The 16,023-nt window shown below is 43.6% G+C and overlaps 1 protein-coding gene across 1 annotated transcript in view; it reads right to left on the reverse strand.

Moving 5' to 3' along the window:
* LOC132407579 (chondroitin sulfate proteoglycan 5-like) overlaps positions 1–16,023 on the reverse strand; it is a 148,394-nt gene that overhangs the window by 115,753 nt on the left and 16,618 nt on the right. The window contains exon 2 of the mRNA XM_059994348.1: positions 7,269–7,457. Coding sequence (XP_059850331.1) covers positions 7,269–7,457 — 189 coding nt within the window. The remainder of the gene's footprint in view (positions 1–7,268; positions 7,458–16,023) is intronic.

Here is a 16,023-nt window from a genome sequence, read left to right on the forward strand (position 1 = left end):
ATGGGGAGAAAAGATGAGGTACGAAGGTAAGCTAGCCAAGAATATAAAGGAGGATGTAAAAGCTTCTTTAGGTATGTGAAGAAGAAAAAATTAGTTAAGACCAAAGTTGGGCCCTTGAAGACAGAAACCGGTGAATTTACTATAGCGAACAAGGAAATGGCAGACGAGTTGAACAAGTACTTTGGATTTGTCTTCACTAGGGAATACACAAACAATCTCCCTAATGTAATAGTGGCCAGAGGACCTAGGGTAACAGAGGAACTGAAGGAAATTCACATTAGGCAGAAAATGGTGTTGGGTAGACTGATGGGACTGAAGGCTGTTAATTCCCCAGGGCCTGATGGTCTGCATCCCAGGGTACTTAAGGAGGTGGCTCTAGAAATTGTGGATGCATTGGTAATCATTTTCCAATGTTCTATAGATTCAGGATCAGTTCCTGTGGATTGGAGGGTAGCTAATGTTATCCCACTTTTTAAGAAAGGAGGGAGAGAGAAAACAGGGAATTATAGACCAGTTAGCCTGACGTCAGTGGTGGGGAAGATGCTGGAGTTAATGATAAAAGATGAAATAGCAGCACATTTGGATAGAGGTAACAGGATTGGTCCGAGTCAGCATGGATTTACGAAGGGGAAATCATGCTTGACTAATCTTCTGGAATTTTTTGAGGATATAACAATGAAAATGGACAAGGGAGAGCCAGTGGATGTAGTGTACCTGGACTTTCAGAAAGCCTTTGATCAGGTCCCACATAGGAGATTAGTGGGCAAAATTAGATCACATGGTATTAGGAGTAGGATACTGACATGGATAGAAAATTGGTTGGCAGACAGGAAGCAAAGAGTAGAGAGTAACGGGTCCCTTTCAGAATGGCAGGCAGTGACTAGTGGGGTACTGCAAGGCTCGGTGCTGGGGCAGCAGCTATTTACAATATACATTAATGGTTTAGATGAAGGGATTAAAAGTAACATTAGCAAATTTGTAGATGACACAAAGCTGTGTGGCAGTGTGAAATGTGAGGAGGATGTTAGGAGAATGCAGGGTGACTTGGACAGGTTGGGTGAATGGGCAGATGCAGTTTAATGTGGATAAATGTGAAGTTATCCTTTTTGGTGGCAAGAACAGGAAGGCATATTACTACCTGAATGGTGACAAGTTAGGAAAAAGGGAAATACAATGAGATCTAGGTGTCCTGGTTCATTAGTCACTGAAAGTAAGCATGCAGATACAGCAGGCAGTGAAGAAAGCTAATGGCATGTTGGCCTTCATAACAAGGGAAGTTGAGTATTGGAGCAAAAAGGTCCTTCTGCAGTTGGACAAGTCCCTAGTGAGACCACACCTGGAGTATTGTCTAGCGTCTAGCAGAATTAGTTCTTATTCTCAATAATTTTTCCTTTGGCTCCCCCCACTTCCTCCAAACCAAAGGTGTAGCCATGGACACCCGCATGGGTCCCAGTTATGCCTGCCTTTTTGTTGGCTTTGTGGAACAGTCCATGATCCAAGTCTATATGGTTATCCGTCCCCCTCTTTTCCTTCGCTACATTGACAACTGCATTGGCGCTGCCTCCCGCACGCATGCTGAGCTCAATGACTTCATTAACTTTGCCTCCAACTTTCACCCTGCCCTCAAATTTACCTGGTCCATTTCTGACACCTCCCTCCCCTTTCCTGATCTTTCTGTCTCCATCTCTGGAGACGGCTTATCTACTAATATCTACTATAAGCCTCCAGACTCTCACAGCTACCTAGACTATTCCTCTTCCCACCCTGTCACTTGCAAAAATGCTATCCCCTTCTCACAATTCCTCCGTCTCCACCGCATCTGCTCTCAGGATGAGGCTTTTCATTCCAGGACGAAGGAGATGTCTTCCTTTTTTAAACAAAGGGGCTTCCCTTCTTCCACCATCAGCTCTGCTCTCAAATGCATCTCTCCCATTTCCCGCAAATCTGCCCACCACCCCACTCGGGATAGGGTTCCCCTTGATCTCACCTACCACCCCACCAGCCTCCAGGTCCAACGTATAATTCTCCGTAACTTCAGCCACCTCCAACGGGATCCCACTGCCAAGCACATCTTTCCCTCCCCACCTCTTTCTGCTTTCCACAGGGATTGCTCCCTACGCGAATCCCTTGTCCACTCGTCCCCCCCCCCCATCCCTTCCCACCGATCTCCCTCCTGGCACTTATCCTTGTAAGCGGAACAAGTGCTACACCTGCCCTTACACTTCCTCCCTCACCACCATTCAGGGCCCCAGACAGTCCTTCCAGGTGAGGCGACACTTCACCTGTGAGTCGGCTGGTGTGGTATACTGCGTCCGGTGCTCCGGGTGTGGCCTTTTATATATTGGTGAGACCTGATGCTGACTGGGAGACCATTTCGCTGAACACCTACACTCGGTCCGCCAGAGAAAGCAAGATCTCCCAGTGGCCACACATTTTAATTCCACGTCCCATTCCCATTCTGATATGTCTATCCATGGCCTCCTCTACTGTCAAGATGAAGCCACACTCAAATTGGAGGAACAACACCTTATATACTGGCTGGGTAGCCTCCAACCTGATGGCATGAACATTGACTTCTCTAACTTCCGTTAATGCCCCTCCTCCCCTTCTTACCCCATCCATGACAATATTTAGTTGTTTGTTTTTTTCTCTCTCTCTCTGCCCATCACTCTGCCTGTTCTCCATCTCCCTCTGATGCTCCCCTCCTTTCTTTCTCCCGAGGCCTCCCGTCCCAAGATCCTTTCCTTTCTCCAGCTCTGTATCACTTTTGCCAATCACCTTTCCAGCTCTTAGCTTCATCCCAACCCCTCCAGTCTTCTCCTATCATTTGGCATTTCCCCCTCCCCCCACTACTTTCAAATCTCTTAGTATCTTTCCTTTCAGTTAGTCCCGACGAAGGGTCTCGGCCCGAAACGTCGACAGTGCTTCTCCTTATAGATGCTACCTGACTTGCTGAGTTCCACCAGCATTTTGGGTGTGTTGTTTGGAGTATTGTGTGCAGTTTTGGTTTCCAAATTTGAAGAGGGACATTCTTGCGATTGAGGGAGTGCAGCGTAGGTTCATGAGGTTAATTCCCAGGATGGCGGGACTGTCATATGTTGAAAGATTGGAGTGACTGGGCTTGTACACACTGGAATTTAAAAGGATGAGAGGGGATCTGATTGAAACATATAAGATTATTAAGTGATTGGACATGCTAGAGGCAGGAAACATGTTCTCGATGTTGGGGGAGTCCAGAACCAGAGGCCACAGTTTAAGAATAAGGGGTAGGCCATTTAGAACAGAGTTGAGGAAAAACTTCTTCACCCAGAGAGTTGTGGATCTATGGAATGCTCTGCCTCAGAAGGCAGTGGAAGCCAATTCTCTAGATGCTTTCAAGAAAGAATTAGATAGAACCCTTAAAGATAGCGGAGTCAAGGGATATGGGGAGAAGGCAGGAACGGGGTACTGATTGTGGATGATCAGCCATGATCACATTGAATGGCGGTGCTGGCTTGAAGGGCCGAATGGCCTACTCCTGTCCTATTGTCTATTGTCTATTTTTATTGCCATTTACTTAAAAAAAAAATCCCCTGTCACATCTTCTACAGTTGACGATGCTTTCATTACCAGTCATAGTAAATCAGAAGTCAAATGAAGAATGCATTTTCTCTCTTCAGTAGATGTTCACCATGAGAAAGGTACAGTAATACTGCCCACAAAGTGATCAGGGCTGCAGTAACTAATATATGGGCTCAAAGTGGAAGAGTGCAAACTTTGAGAGGAGGCCTCAGGGAGTACGTGAATGCCAGCAGGGTGTGTCTGGAAGTGTGCTGATGTTATAGGGAGTCATTATGAGTGCATTAATCTATAGGGTCTGAATCAGGTTGACTACCACATTGTTAAAATGTGTCTCTTAATTTTGACAGGAGGGTGTGTTAATATTAATTGGGCACCATGACAGTATGTTATCATTAACAGAATATCTATTGATATAAGTTAATGCTAACAGAGAGATTAAGTTAACAATGTTCTCTGGAAACACTTTAATATTATCAGAGTTTGTAAATTTTCATCAGACACTATCCATAAGTAGGTTAAAATTATTCTGCTGACTTGAAAGTTGTCAGAATCAGAATCAGGTTTATTATCACTGACATGTATTGTGAGATTTGTTAACTTGGCAGCAGCAGTTCAATGCAATACAAAGCAATGCAAAGTTGTGGTCCCAGATCTGATATTTTCCAAGTCTGCCATCATAGATGGAATAAGCTAACTATTGTGGAACTCACTAACTAATATAAAACAAACTTTGCCTCTGTCATTATCTCCCATCCTATGTGTGATTGGAGGCTGCCCATGAGCTAATAGATTAATGGGATTGTTGATTGTAAAAACAATATATATATAATGTGCTATAAGATTTCACTGCTGATGTAATGGTTTATCTGTAGCAGCAATGTTTGGGTTATGATTAGAGATAATGGGGACTTTGGAATGTGCACCATCCAATGAGAGGCATGTTGTTTCTTTCTTGTGGGTCTGAGAGAAGGTATTTGCAGTCTTTTACCAGTGAGAGATGAAGAGAGAAGACGTGCGTGGAGAGAGTTGGTAGACAGCTGGTCGGAGTGGACTGGGAGTGAGGGTCAGCGATGCTTGGAGGAGGTTGATGGGGAACAAATGGACGTAAATGTGAACTCCAACGTGCATATTAGACTGTTTCATTAGAAGGGGCCCTTTTCCTTTTTTTTTGTTCCTTTACTAACCCTATAGTCAAATTAAGAATTATAAAGCTCAGTTGTTTAATTGCATATTGTGTACTTTTGTTATTTCATGGCATTGATTTGTAACAGGGAAAACATCACGCAGCATCCACCCAAACAAGATTTCTCAAGTTTGGTTGGGCCAGAGGCTTTCCCCCTCTAAGTAAGCCATCAGCCAAACCTGAGGGTTAAATATAAACTTACAGAATTTTTTTCAGGTATTACATTCAGTCACAGGATCCCTCAACAATTGTTTCTCACATGGCCCCATCAGTGAGAAGTAATTACACCACATGCACTACTTAATCAAACCTGAATTTGATTAAGCAGTGTATATACATCGCAAAGAGGAAGAAGTATTCTAAAGGAAAGGTGACACAACTGTGGCTAACAAGAGAAGTCAAAGCCAACATGAAGGCCAAAGAGAAGGTATATAATAGAGAAAAAATAAATGGGAAGTTAGAGGATTGGTAAGTTTTTAAAAACCAACAGAAGGCAAATTAAAAAGTCATTAAGAAAGTAAAAATGGAATATGAATGTTTGCTAGCCAATAAAATTAAGGAGGACACCAAAAGTATAAAGGAGAGGTTAGAATGGATATGAGAGTGCTGGAAAACGATGCTTGAGAGGTACTAATGGGGGACAATGAAACAATGGATGAACTGAAAGGTCTGAAGGTAGATAAGCCATCAGGACAAGATCTTGTACACCCCAGAGTTTTGAAAAAGGCGGCTGAAGAGATTGTGGAAGCATTAGTAAAGATCTTTCAAGAATCATTAGATTCTGAATTGGTTCCAGAAAACTGGAAATTTGCACCTGTCACTCTTCAAGAATGAAGAGAGGCAGAAGAAAGGAAACTATAGACCAGTTATTCTGACCTCAGTGGTTGGGAAGATGTTGGAGTCGATTGTTAAAGATGAGGTTTCAGGGTACTTGGAGGCACATGATAAAATAGGCTGTAGTCAGCATGGTATCCTCAAGGGAAAATCTAGCCTGATAAATCTATTGGAAATCTTTGAGGAAATAGCAAGCAGGATAAACAAAAAGGAATCGGTTGATGTTGTGTACTTGGATTTTTAGGCCTTTGACAAGGTGCCATGCATTAGGCTGTTTAACAAGCTATGAACCCAGGGTATTACAGGAAAAAATCTAGCATGGATGAAGCAGTGGCTAGTTGGCCAGAGACAAAGAGTGGGATAAAGAGAGGATTTTCTGCCAGTGACTAGTGGTGTTCCACAGGAGTCTGTGTTGGAACCAATTCCTTTTATGCTATATGTCAATGATATGGATGATGGAATTAATGACTTTGCTGCAAAGTTTGCAGATGAAATGAAGATATGTGGAGGAGCAGGTAGTTTTGAGGAAGTAGAGAGACTACTGAAAGACTTAGACAGAGTAGGAGAAAGGGCAAAGAAATGGCAGATGGAATTCAGGCTCTGGGCTTGTATTCACTGGAATTCAGAAGGATGAGGGGTGAACTCATTGAAACCTATCAAATGGTGAAAGGGCTTGATAGATTGTAGAAGTTGTTTCCTGTGGCGGAGAGTGTGAGACCAGAGGGCTCAGCCTTAGAATAGAGGGATGTCCTTATCAAATGGAGCTGATAGAGGAATTTCTTTAGTCAGAGAGTGGTGAATCTGTGGAATTCTTTGCCATAGGCAGCTGTGGAGGCTAAGTCTTTATGTATATTTAAGGCAGAGGTTGATGGATTTTGATTGGTCAGGGCATGAAGAGATATAGGGAGTAGGAAGAAAATTGGGGGATGAACGGAAAATTGGATCAGCCACGAGAAAATAGTGGAGCAGACTCAATGGGCCAAATAGCCTATATATGCTCCTGTATCTTATGAATTTCACTGCATACCATAACCAGACTACAATGTCAATGCTTACCCTCAGTCTGGGAGAGGTAAAAGGAAAGAGAAAAGTAAAGGGAAAAGAAATAGTCAGGCCAGCTCCTGCTGACATCTCCCACCCTGCACATGCCGGCAACCCCCCCCCCCCAGCCCCCTGTCTCCACCCAGATAATAGAATTCACCTGTCGCTCATTTCAGACCCATCCCCTGGTGCCTATTTAAACCCAGTTTTCATCCTTGTTCACTCATCGAATCAGCTAGCTTCAGACAGTTGCTCCTTGCGTTCACTCTCCTGGTCTAAAGTTTACCTTGTTGCCTGTTGTGTTTAGTTTCTGTTTTCTCTTGTCTTGAGGCCCCTTTTGGCTTGTTATTTTGCAGTTTATTATTAAAGTTATCATTCACTGCTGAATTGTCTCCACTGTTCTGCTTTTGGGTCAAGCCTTCGCTACACTTTCTAAGAGAAAATGGTGAAATCACTTTGCGAAGGTGCAGAATGGGAGAAGAGAGGTAGGAAGTCAGGGGGTGGAGCTGAAGTGAGAAATGGAAAGAGAATTGGAGAGGAACAGAATATAATCAGTTGATCAGCTATAATAAATTTCAGCAATTAAATCTGCTGTTTTTATGGTACTTGCCTTGAGTTTGCTCTGTAGGGATGGTGTGGCATTACTCACCTCCGATTCCGAAGCTTTTTATTTTCCGTTTTTAAAGAGTAAACCTTCTTTGCAAAGAAAACGGTCAACATGAAGAGGAGAAGGATCACTGCTGCTGAGGAACCTATCGCTATGCACATCACCTGGAACTCTGTGATGATAAATTCACACCGAATCCCTTTGTGCCAGATGTAATCCTGAGCATTGCACCTGCAGGAAGAATAAGTCACTGTATAAGTATTAGATTCCCTTCTGGTCCTTTGCCTTTTACAGAGTTGATGCAATGTGCCTTACTGTCTCCTTTGCATGTCATGAACTTCCAGTTTTCTATGCCACACACGAAGGCTAGGAGCTGGACTTGGTCGTTAGAGGCTATTTGTGATGCATGCCATTGGGAGCATTTAATAGGTAGTGCGAACTTATCCCTATTACCCCCTACGCCCCAGATGTGACAACCCTAAAGAACAGCAGCACTACCACCTGACAGTAAAGGTCCAGCTAAGTCCTTTACTGCTGCAGACCTTGTCCCCTATCTCAGGCAAAACAATGAAATTGGGAGCAGTTTTCAGCATGCTAGCCCTCAGATATCTGAGGAAAGGTGCATTTGAAAATCAGGATGCCAATAATAAAAGAAATTTCATAGTCCATTTGGCAAAAGCTCTGAAGCCCCCCCCCAACGCCAGCACATTGCAGCAAACTCAACACCAGACTCCTGAAACAGGCACTCTAGAACATAGAACAGAGAACAATACAACACAGGAACAGGCCCTTTGGTCCACAATGTTGTGCTGTACCAATTAAATTAGTATTCAAATAGCCAATAAATGAATCCCTTCTGCCTATACAATGTCTTATCAAAACATCTCTTAAAAGTCTCTAATGTTTCTACCTCTACCACCACCCAGGCAGTGCATCTTAAATGCTTGCCCTCTGGTGTTAGATATTTCAAACCTGGGAAAAAGACAGTGTCTACTCTATCTATGTCTCTCATAACCTTATGAATCTCAATCAGATCTTTATTTTGATCTGATATGGAAAGAAATCATCAGCTAGACAAAGGAAAAACACACACAAAATCAGGTCCTGATGAAGGGTTCTGAAACGTCAACTGTTTACGCTTTTCTATAGATGCTGCCTGGCCTGCTGAGTTCCTCCAGCATTTTGTGTGAGTTGCTTTGATTTCCAGCATCTGCAGATTTTCTCATCTCCAGACAAATTAAAATACTCAAAAGATGTTCTTAACAGCTCCTTGTTAAGTGCTGTCCATTTTACCTACCATGGGAGACTTCCATGATCATTTTGGTTGCAGTATACATTCCACCTCAGGCCAATGTCAATCAGGCTTTAGGTGATCCGGGCAATGGGATCAACATACATGAAACAGCACACCCTAAAGCCTTCACCATCATTTTTGGGGTTTTAACCAGGCCAGTCTGAAAAAGTCACTAAACAATTAACATCAACAGATCACTTGCAAAAACAGAGGAAATAACACACTGGACCATTGTTACACCACCATCAAGAATGCCTAGCGTGCTATTCCAAGCCCTCTCTTTGGAAAGTCTGATCACCTAGCTGTACTTCTATTCCTTGAGTATAGGCAGACTGAAGACTGCAGCACCAATAGTGAGGATCAAGAAGGTATAGACATGGAAACGCAGGAGCTCTTACAGGACTCTTTGAACTGGTGGACTGGACTGTATTCAGGGATTCGTCTTCGAATCTGGATGAGTATGCTGAATTGTTACCAACCTCATTAAAACCTGTTCAGGTGTGTGTGTGCCTACTGCTGTATGTTCCCAAACCAAAAGCCTTGTATGAACCAGGAGGTACATTATCTGCTGAAGGCTAGATATGTGGCATTCAAATCTGGAAACCCAAGTCTGTACCAGCAAACCAGGTATGACTTGTAGAGGGCTATTTCAAAGGCAAATAGACAGTTTCAATGGAGGATGAAGGCAGAGCTTGCAGGATATTACTTCCTACAAAGTGAAACCCAATAGCATGAATGGCAGTGATGCTTCACTACCAGATGAACTCAACACCTTCTATGCCCACTTTGAAAGGGAGAATGTACTACAGCTGAGAAGATCCCTGCTGCAGCTGGAGATCATATGATCACTGTCTCGATGTTAGGCAGTCTTTAAAGAGGGTGAACCCACACAAGGCAGAGGCTCCAACGGAGTACCTGTTAAGACTCTTTAGACTACTGCCAACCAACTGGTGAAAATATTCAAGGACATTTTAAATCTCTCACTGCTACGGGCAGAAGTTCCCAATTTATTCTAAAAGGCAACAATGCTTAAGAAGAATAATGTGAACTGCCTTAATGACTATCCCCCAGTAGCACTCACATCTACAGTGATGAAATGCTTTGAGAGGTTGGTCATGACTAGACTGAACTGTCTCAGCAAGGACCTGGACCCATTGCAATTAACCTATCGCCACAATAGGTCAATGGCAGATGCAGTCTCAATGGCTCTTCAGACAGCCTTAGACCAACTGGACAATACAAACACCTATGTCACCCATATTAAAAGGCCTGAACAGATTAGACATGGCAAAGTTATTTCCCATTGTTGGAAGACTCTAGGACAAGAGGGCACAACTTCAGTATTGAAGAATGTCCATTTAGAACATAGATGCAGAGAAATTACTTTAGTCAGAGGGTGGTAAATCTGTGGAATTTGTTGCGACAAGCGGCAGTGAAGGCCAAGTCATTGGGTGCATTTAAGGCAGAGATAGATAGGTTCTTGATTAGCCAGGGCATCAAAGGGTATGGGGTGAAGGCAAGGGAGTGGGGATGACTGGAAAAATTCAATTAGTATGATTGAATGGTGGAGCAGACTTGAAGGGCTATATGGCCTACTTCTGCTCCTGTACCTTAAAGTCTTATGTCAAGATGATGTTCATCAACTATAGCTCAGCATTTAACTCCATCATTCCCACAATCCTGATTGATAAGTTACGGAACCTGGGCCTCTGTACCTCCCTCTGCAACTGGATCCTCGACTTCTGAACTGGAAGACCACAATCTGTGCGGATCCTCCTCGCTGACGATCCAACACTGGTGCACCTCAGGGCTGTGTGCTTAGCCCACTGATCTACTCTCTATATACCCTTGACTGTGTAGTAAGGCATAGCTCAAATACCATCTATAAATTTGCTGATGATACAACCATTGTTGGTAGAATCTCAGATGGAGACAAGAGGGCATACAGAAGAAAGATATACCAACTAGTGGAGTGGTGTTGCAGCAACAACCTGACACTCAATGTCAGTAAGATAAAAGAGCTGATTGTGGACTTCAAGAAGGGTAAGTCGAAGGAACACATAACAATTCTCATAGAGGGATCAGAAGTGGAGAAAGTGAGCAGTTTCAAGTTCCAGGAAGTCAAGATCTCTGAGGATCAAACCTAGTTGCAACATACTGATACAGCTATAAAGAAGGCAAGACAGTGACTATACTTCATTAGGAGTTTGGAGAGATTTGGTATGTCAACAAAATCACACAAAAACTTCAGCAGATGTACTGTGGAGAATGTTCTGAAAGGCTGTGGCACTGTCTTGTATGGGCGACTGAAAGAAGCTGCAGAGGGTCATAAATTTAGTTGGTTCCATCTTGGGTACTAGACTACAAAGTACCCAGGATATTTTCAAGGAGCGGTGTCTCAGAAAGGCAACGTCCATTATCTAGGACCCCCAGTACCCAGGGCACGCCCTTTTCTAACAGTTACCATCAGGTAGGAGGTACAGAAGTCTGAAGGCTCACAGTCAGCGATTCAGGAACAGTTTTTTCCCCTTTGCCATCCAATTCCTAAATGGACATTGAACTCATGAACACTAACTTTTAAGTACACATAGGAACACAGGAAAAACATAGAAAACCTACAGCACGATACAGGCCCTTCGGCCCACAAAACTGTGCCAAACATGTCCTTACCTTAGAAATTACCTAGAGTTACCCATTTTTTGAGCTCCATGTATCCGTCCAGGAGTCTCTTAAAAGACCCTATTGTATCCGCCTCCACCACCATCGCTAGCAGCCCATTCCACGAACTCACCCTGACATCTCCTCTGTACTTACTCCCCAGCACCTTAAATCTCTCGTGCCAGCTATTTCAGTTTTGGGAAAAAACCTCTGACTATCCACACGATCAATGCCACTCATCATCTTATACTCCTCTATCAGGTCACCCCTCATCCTCAGTCACTCCAAGAAAAAAAGGCCAAGTTCACTCAACCTATTCTCATAAAGCATGCTCCCCAATCCAGGCAACGTCCTTGTAAATCTCCTCGGCACCCTTTCTATAATTTCCACATCCTTCCTGTAGTTTGCTGACTAGGAGCACAGTACTCCTAGCCACCAGACTGGACAACCATCTGAGCACAGTACTCCAAGTGGGCTCTGACCAGAGTTCTATATAGCTGCGACATTACCTCTCGGCTCCTAAATTCAATCCCATGATTGATGAAAGCCAATGCATCATATGCCTTCTTATTCACAGAGTCAATCTTCGCAGAAGTTTTGAGTTTCCTATGGACCCAGACCCCAAGATCCCTCTGATCTTCCACACTGTCTTACCATTAATACTATACTCTGTCATCATATTTGACCTACCAAATTGAACCACCTCACACTTATCTGGGTTGAACTCCATCTGCCACTTCTCAGCCCAGTTTTGCATCTAATAAAAGTCCCGCTGTAACCTCTGACAGTCCTCCACACTATCCACAACATCTCCAACCTTTGTGTCATCAGCAAATTTATTAACCCATCCCTTGACTTCTTCATCCAGAGCATTTATAAAAATAACGAAGAGTAGGGATCCCAGAACAGATCCCTGAGGCACACCATTGGTGACCGATCTGCATGCAGAATATGACCAGTCTACAACCACTCTTTGCCATCTGTGGGCAAGTCAGTTCTGGATCCACAAAGCAAGGTCCCCATGCCTCCTTACTTTCTCAATCATCCTTGCATGGGGTATCTTGTCAAATGCCTTTCTGAAATCCATATACAATAGACAATAGTCAGTAGGTGCAGGAGTAGGCCATTCGACACTTCTAGCCAGCACCGCCATTCACTGTGATCATGGCTGATCATACACAATCAGTACCCCATTCCTGCCCTCTCCCCATATCCCTTGACTCTGCTATCTATAAGAGCTCTATCTAACTCTCTCTTGAATGCATCCAGAGACTTGGCCTCCACTGCCTTCTGGGGCAAAGCATTCCACGTATCCACCACTCTCTGGGTGAAAAAGTTTTTCTGCATCTCTGTTCTAAATGGCCTACCCCTTATTCTTAAACTGTGGCCTCTAGTTCTGGACTCACCCATCAGCGGGAACATGCTTCCTGCCTCCAGTGTGTCCAATTCCTTAATAATCTTATATGTTTCAATCAGATCCCCTCTCATCCTTCTAAATTCCAGTGTATACAAGCCCAGTCGCTCCAATCTTTCAACATATGACAGTCCCGCCATTCTGGGAATTAACCTTGTGAACCTACGTTGCACTCCCTCAACAGCAAGAATGTCCTCCCTCAAATTTGGAGACCAAAACTGCACACAATACTCCAGGTGGGGTCTCACCAGGGCCCTGTACAGCTGCAGAAGGACCTCTTTACTCCTATACTCAATTCCTCTTGTTATAAAGGCCAGCATGCCATTAGCTTTCTTCACTGCTTGCTGTACCTGCATGCTTGCTTTCATTGACTGATGTACAAGAACACCTTGATCTCGTTGTACTTCCCCTTTTCCTAACTTGACTCCATTTAGATAGTAATCTGCCTTTCTGTTCTTGCCACCAAAGTGGATAACCTCACATTTATCCACATTAAACTGCATCTGCCATACATTTGCCCACTCACCCAACCTGTCCAAGTCACCCTGCATTCTCATAGCATCCTCCTGACATTTCGCACTGCCAACCAGCTTTGTGTCATCAGCAAATTTGCTAATGTTACTTTTAATCCCTTCATCTAAATCATTAATGTATATTGTAAACAGCTGCGGTCCCAGCACTGAACCTTGTGGTACACCACTGGTCACAGCCTGCCATTCCGAAAGGGACCCGTTAATCGCGACTCTTTGTTTCCTGTCAGCCAGCCAATTTTCAGTCCATGTCAGTACTCTGCCCCCAATACCATGTGCCCTAATTTTGCCCACTAATCTCCTATGTGGGACTTTATCAAAAGCTTTCTGGAAGGCCAGGTACACTACATCCACTGGCTCTCCCTTGTCCATTTTCATAGTTGCATCCTCAAAAAACTCCAGAAGATTAGTCAAGCATGATTTTCTCTTCATAAATCCATGCTGACACGGACTGATCCTTCTACTGCTATCCAAATGTGTCGTAATTTCCTCTTTTATAATTGACTCCAGCATCTTTCCCACCACTGACATCAGGCTAACTGGTCTATAATTCCCTGTTTTCTCTCTCCCTCTTTTCTTGAAAAGTGGGACAACATTAGCCATCCTCCAATCAGCAGGAACTGTTCCTGAATCTATAGAACATTGGAAAATGATTACCAATGCGTCCACAATTTCTAGAGCCACCTCGTTAAGTACCCTGGGATGCAGACCATCAGGTCCCAGGGACTTACCAGCATTCAGACTCAACAGTCTATCCAACACCGTTTCTTGCCTAATATAAATTTCCTTCAGTTCATCCTTTACCCTAGTTCCTTTGGCCTCTATTACATTGTTTGTGTCTTCCCTAGTGAAGACAGATCCAAAGTACCTGTTCAACTCATCTGCCATTTCCTTGTTCCCCATAATAAATTCACCCGTTTCTGTCTTCAATGACCCAATTTTGGTCTTAACTATTTTTTTGCTATTCACATACCTAAAGAAGCTTTTACTGTCATCCCTTATATTCTTGGCTAGTTTACCTTCATACCTCATTTTTTCTTGACGTATTGCCTTTTCTGTTATCTTCTGTTGCTCTTTAAAAGCTTCCCAGTCCTCCGGTTTCCCGCTCATCTTTGCTATGTTATACTTCTTCTCTGTTATTTTTATACTGCCCTTTACTTCCCTCATTAGCCACGGCTGCCCCTTACTCCCCTTAGGATCTTTCTTCCTCTTTGGAATGAAAGAATCCTGCACCTTCTGCATTATTCCCAGAAATACCTGCCATTGTTGTTCCACTATCTTCCCTGCTGGGGTATTGTTTCAATGAACTTTGGCCAGCTCCTCCCTCATAGCTCCATAGTTCCCTTTGTTCAACTGCAATACTGACACATCCGATTTTCCCTTCTCCTTCTCAAATTGTAGGTTAAAACATATCATATTATGGTCACTACCTCCTAATGGTTCCTTTACCTCGAGGTCCCTGATCAAATCTGGTTCATTGCACAACACTAAATCTAGAATTGCCTTCTCCCTGGTAGGCTCCAGTATAAGCTGTTCTAAGAATCCATCTCGGAGGCACTCCACAAACTCCCTTTCTTGGGGTCCAGTACCATTCTGATTCTCCCAGTCTACCTGCATATTGAAATTCCCCAACAACTGTATCATTACCTTTGCGACATGCCAATTTTAACTCTTCATTCAACTTACACCCTACATCCAGACTGCTGTTTGGGGGCCTGTAGATAACTCCCATTAGGGTCTTTCTACCCTTAGAATTTCTCAGTTCTATCCATACTGACTCTACACCCCCAGATTCTATGTCCCCCCTCGCAAGGGACTGAATATCATTCCTCACCAACGGAGCCACCCCACCCCCTCTACCAGTCATCTACTGCTCTACCTTCATCAATGTGTTTAGTCACATCCTCAAAAAATTCAATCAGGCTCATAAGGCATGACCTGCCTTTAACAAAGCCATGCTGACTATTCCTGATCATATTATGCCTCTCTCAAATTTTGATAAATCCTACCTCTCAGGATCTTCTCCATCAACTTAACAACCACTGAGGTAAGACTCACTGGTCTATAATTTCCTGGGCTATCTCTACTCCCTTTCTTGAATAAAGAAACAAGATACACAACCCTCCAATCCTCCGGAACCTCTCCCGTCCCCATTGATAATGCAAAATCATCATCAGAGGCTCAGCAATCTCCTCCTGCACCTCCCAGAGTAGCCTGGGGAACATCTTGTCCGGTCCCGGTGACTTAACCAACTTGATGTTTTCCAAAAGCTACAGCAATTCATTCCTTAATATCTACATGCTCCAGCTTTTCAGTCCACTGTAAGTCATCCCTACAATTGCCAAAGTCCTTTCCGTAGTGAATACTGAAGCAAAGTATTTGTTAAGAACCTCTGCTATCTCCTCTGGTTCCGTACACACTTTTCCACTGTCAGACTTGGTCCTATTCTCTCATATCTTACCCACTTGCTTTTCACATACTTGTAGAATGCCCTGGGGGCATTTCTTTAATCCTGCCCAGCAAGGCCTTCTCATGGCCCCTTCTGGCTCTTGTAATTTCATTCTTAAACTCCTTCCTGCTAACCTTATACTCGTCTAGATCTCTATCATTACCTAGTTTTTTGAACCTTTCATAAGCTTTTGTTTTCTTTTTGATGAGATTTACACCAGACTTTGTACACCATGGTTCCTGTACCCTACCTTCCTTTCCCTGTCTCATTGGAATGTACCTATGCAGAACGCCACACAACTGTCTCCTGAACATTTACCACAACTCTGCCGTACATTTCCCTAAGAACATTTGTTCCCAATTTATGCTTCCAAGGCAAACTCAAAGATAGGTGGGAGGGTAGGTAGTGTTGAGGAAGCAAAATGATTGCAGCAGGACTTACACAAATCGCAC

Source organism: Hypanus sabinus, chromosome 1 (genome assembly GCF_030144855.1).
Source record: "Hypanus sabinus isolate sHypSab1 chromosome 1, sHypSab1.hap1, whole genome shotgun sequence".
In the NCBI taxonomy this organism is placed as follows: Eukaryota; Metazoa; Chordata; class Chondrichthyes; order Myliobatiformes; family Dasyatidae; genus Hypanus; species Hypanus sabinus.